Source organism: Zingiber officinale, chromosome 8B, assembly GCF_018446385.1.
Source record: "Zingiber officinale cultivar Zhangliang chromosome 8B, Zo_v1.1, whole genome shotgun sequence".
NCBI classification, from domain to species: domain Eukaryota; kingdom Viridiplantae; phylum Streptophyta; class Magnoliopsida; order Zingiberales; family Zingiberaceae; genus Zingiber; species Zingiber officinale.
The window spans coordinates 34,142,611-34,145,282 of record NC_056001.1 but is presented as its reverse complement, the minus strand read 5'-3'; the positions used below and the strand labels follow the sequence as shown (position 1 = coordinate 34,145,282).

General features: G+C 40.0%; 1 protein-coding gene across 1 annotated transcript; it reads left to right on the top strand.

The window, feature by feature from the left end:
- The first annotated feature begins 451 nt into the window (after positions 1–451).
- On the top strand, positions 452–1,719 carry LOC122016456 (NAC transcription factor 29-like). Its single transcript, XM_042573756.1, has 3 exons — positions 452–694; positions 786–1,084; positions 1,153–1,719. The coding sequence occupies exons 1-3, from the start codon at positions 523–525 to the stop codon at positions 1,513–1,515; spliced, it is 834 nt and encodes a 277-aa protein (XP_042429690.1). The 5' UTR covers positions 452–522; the 3' UTR covers positions 1,516–1,719.
- Positions 1,720–2,672: the final 953 nt, after the last annotated feature.

The following is a 2,672-nucleotide window of genomic DNA, read 5'->3' as shown; positions in this document are numbered from 1 at the left end:
AATTTAAATTTATAGATATGTGATATTAATTTGCACGTATTTATATAATATATTACCCATACAATGAGTGTGCGCAATGACTAATTATAATAACTATTGTGTATCAATTATACTTTGTAGTACTTATTTGTAACCGCTAAAACAATGCAAGAATAAGAGTATTTTCAAGATAAAAATATGATAGAATACTCTATAATTTTTTTATAACAATGTCATTTAGACAAAAATAATAATTAGGGATACCTTTTTAATTTTCACCACAAAATTATTCATTTTATTTACTTTCATTTATAACATAACCTTTTATCCCTTTACATTTACTTTAAAAGGAAAATGACGCTTTATTATTTTTTTAATTTTATTTTTTTTTTAAAATCAAATTAGGGAAAGTAAAATTAAATATCTAGTTTTGGGCTATAAAAAGGAGCTCCAACCTTGTTTCCACATGATTTCAAACAATATTTTCCAATCTTCCTTTAGTTTCTTATCAAACTACCAAAACAAAGCTCGGCAATTCCAGCCATGTCCGACCGTGCTGTTGCTGCTGCACCTCTCCCTCCGGGGTTCCGCTTCCACCCAACCGACGAGGAGCTCATCCTCCACTACCTCCGCCACCAAGCCGCCTCCCAGCCCTGCCCTGTCTCCATCATCGCCGAGGTCGACATCTACAAGCACGACCCTTGGGAGCTCCCCGGTAATCGCAGTTCCTTCGACTCATGTACCTTCGAATCGCATGCGACAGACAGACAGCTCGGCGTGCTAATTTTCTTCGCGCTCTGCTGCAGCCAAGGCCATGTTCGGCGAGCAGGAGTGGTACTTCTTCAGCCCCAGGGACCGCAAGTATCCCAACGGAATCCGGCCGAACCGCTCAGCCGCCTCGGGCTATTGGAAGGCCACCGGCACCGACAAGCCGATTCGGGGAGGCAGCGGGACGGTCGGCGTCAAGAAGGCGCTGGTGTTCTACAAGGGCCGGCCGCCGAAGGGGAGGAAGACCAATTGGATCATGCACGAGTTTCGCCTCACCGACGCCCACTCGAGCAGCTTCACCTACGAGCCCGTGAAATTCAGGACCTCCTCCATGAGGGTAATTAAGAATCTCTCCGTGTCTCCGATCATGTTCCCATCACCAGCTTTTGCTTTGATCTTTTACAGTTGGACGATTGGGTGCTCTGCCGGATTTACAACAAGAATTACAAGCTCGAATCAATGGCGCCGGCCCAAGAGCAAGGATCCTCCCTCTCGGTCCCTGATTACTCGGACGACTACTCGTCGCTGCGCCATCTGTTCGACTATTTGCCTGTGACGCCGCAGGGGCTCGAATCGGCCATGCTCCTGGGGGCCCAGTCCGGTGCGACTCATCTCTCGGCTGATAACGGCGATACCAACAGAAACGAGGGGCAGGAAGAATCCCCTGTCGCCATGGCTACGAGCTCTTCCACACTTTACTCGCTGATGGCTGACCAGTGTCTCCTGGATCAGCAGATGCTCTTCAACTCTCAATTTGGATGGCGATGAAGAAATAAAGAAAGAAAAAAAAGTGATTGGTGTTGAACAGCATGAGGAGGAGGATGGTGCAACTGCGAGATTGTTTAAAACTTGGGACGAGCCCAATTGATGGTTTTAGGTAGTGTGTTGTCGATACCACGTGAGTGAGGTGTATGAATTGATTGCGCATGTCTTCGTTGTGAATTGAATAAATTGAGAAATGTTTCTGAAATTTGTGATTGCAGTGCTGCAATAATAAGCACCACACCTTCTGTGGTTCCGAACCTGAGTCCAGAGGCCCCTTAGGGCTTGGTCCGGTAGTAAAAATTTATCAACCAATCATAATTCAATTTCAATATAGGACGCATATACGACAATTGAACTATTGATGAAATTGGGGTGTCACGTTAATAGTCGACGCACTTCTTTAATTTACTTAATGAACAAAATGTAGAATCGGATTATGACTACTAATGGTCCTTAAATTCATCCTTATATTTTTCAAATTTAAAACCTTTTAGGGTCATCAATGGTGTAACTTTGGAACATGGAATTTTGAACAAATCTTAGTACTTTTAGTTACTTTTTGTCAAAACTCAAGGACTATTTTTTTTAAAATAATAAATTTAGAGGATGACTAGGAGTGTAATTGTATTCTTCTAATAGAAATATAAGATCATTCTAACCATCAATATTTTTGGTCAAGAATTACTGAGCACTTTTAGCACAACACAACGTCTTTGATGACTCCAAAAGATTTCAAATTACAAAAAAATAAACAATATGAATGAATGTAAAGGACTACCTGAAGTACAATGACACAAATTTAAAATAAATCTAATTTTTAAAGTTCATCAATGACTTTCTGATTAAAACTCATTCTTAAAGCTAACAAATCATTTTTTTTTTAAAAAAATAAATAAATAGATTCAAAGGGGCAACAAAGTCAATTTAATACGAATTCAAGATTTCTATATATGGTTGATGAAATACTTTTCTTTTGTTTGTTTGTTTGTTTGGTTCGGTTCAATTAATTTTTTTTTTTTTTTTTTTTTTTTGCTTTGACCGGAGGCTGAGCATTTTCGAGAATAAGTACACCCTTGGTAAATGTCAAAATTGAGTGTTCGTTTTGAATATTTTTCAAAGATGAGCGTGCGGTTTGCTAAATTGTCTAATATCGAAGCATA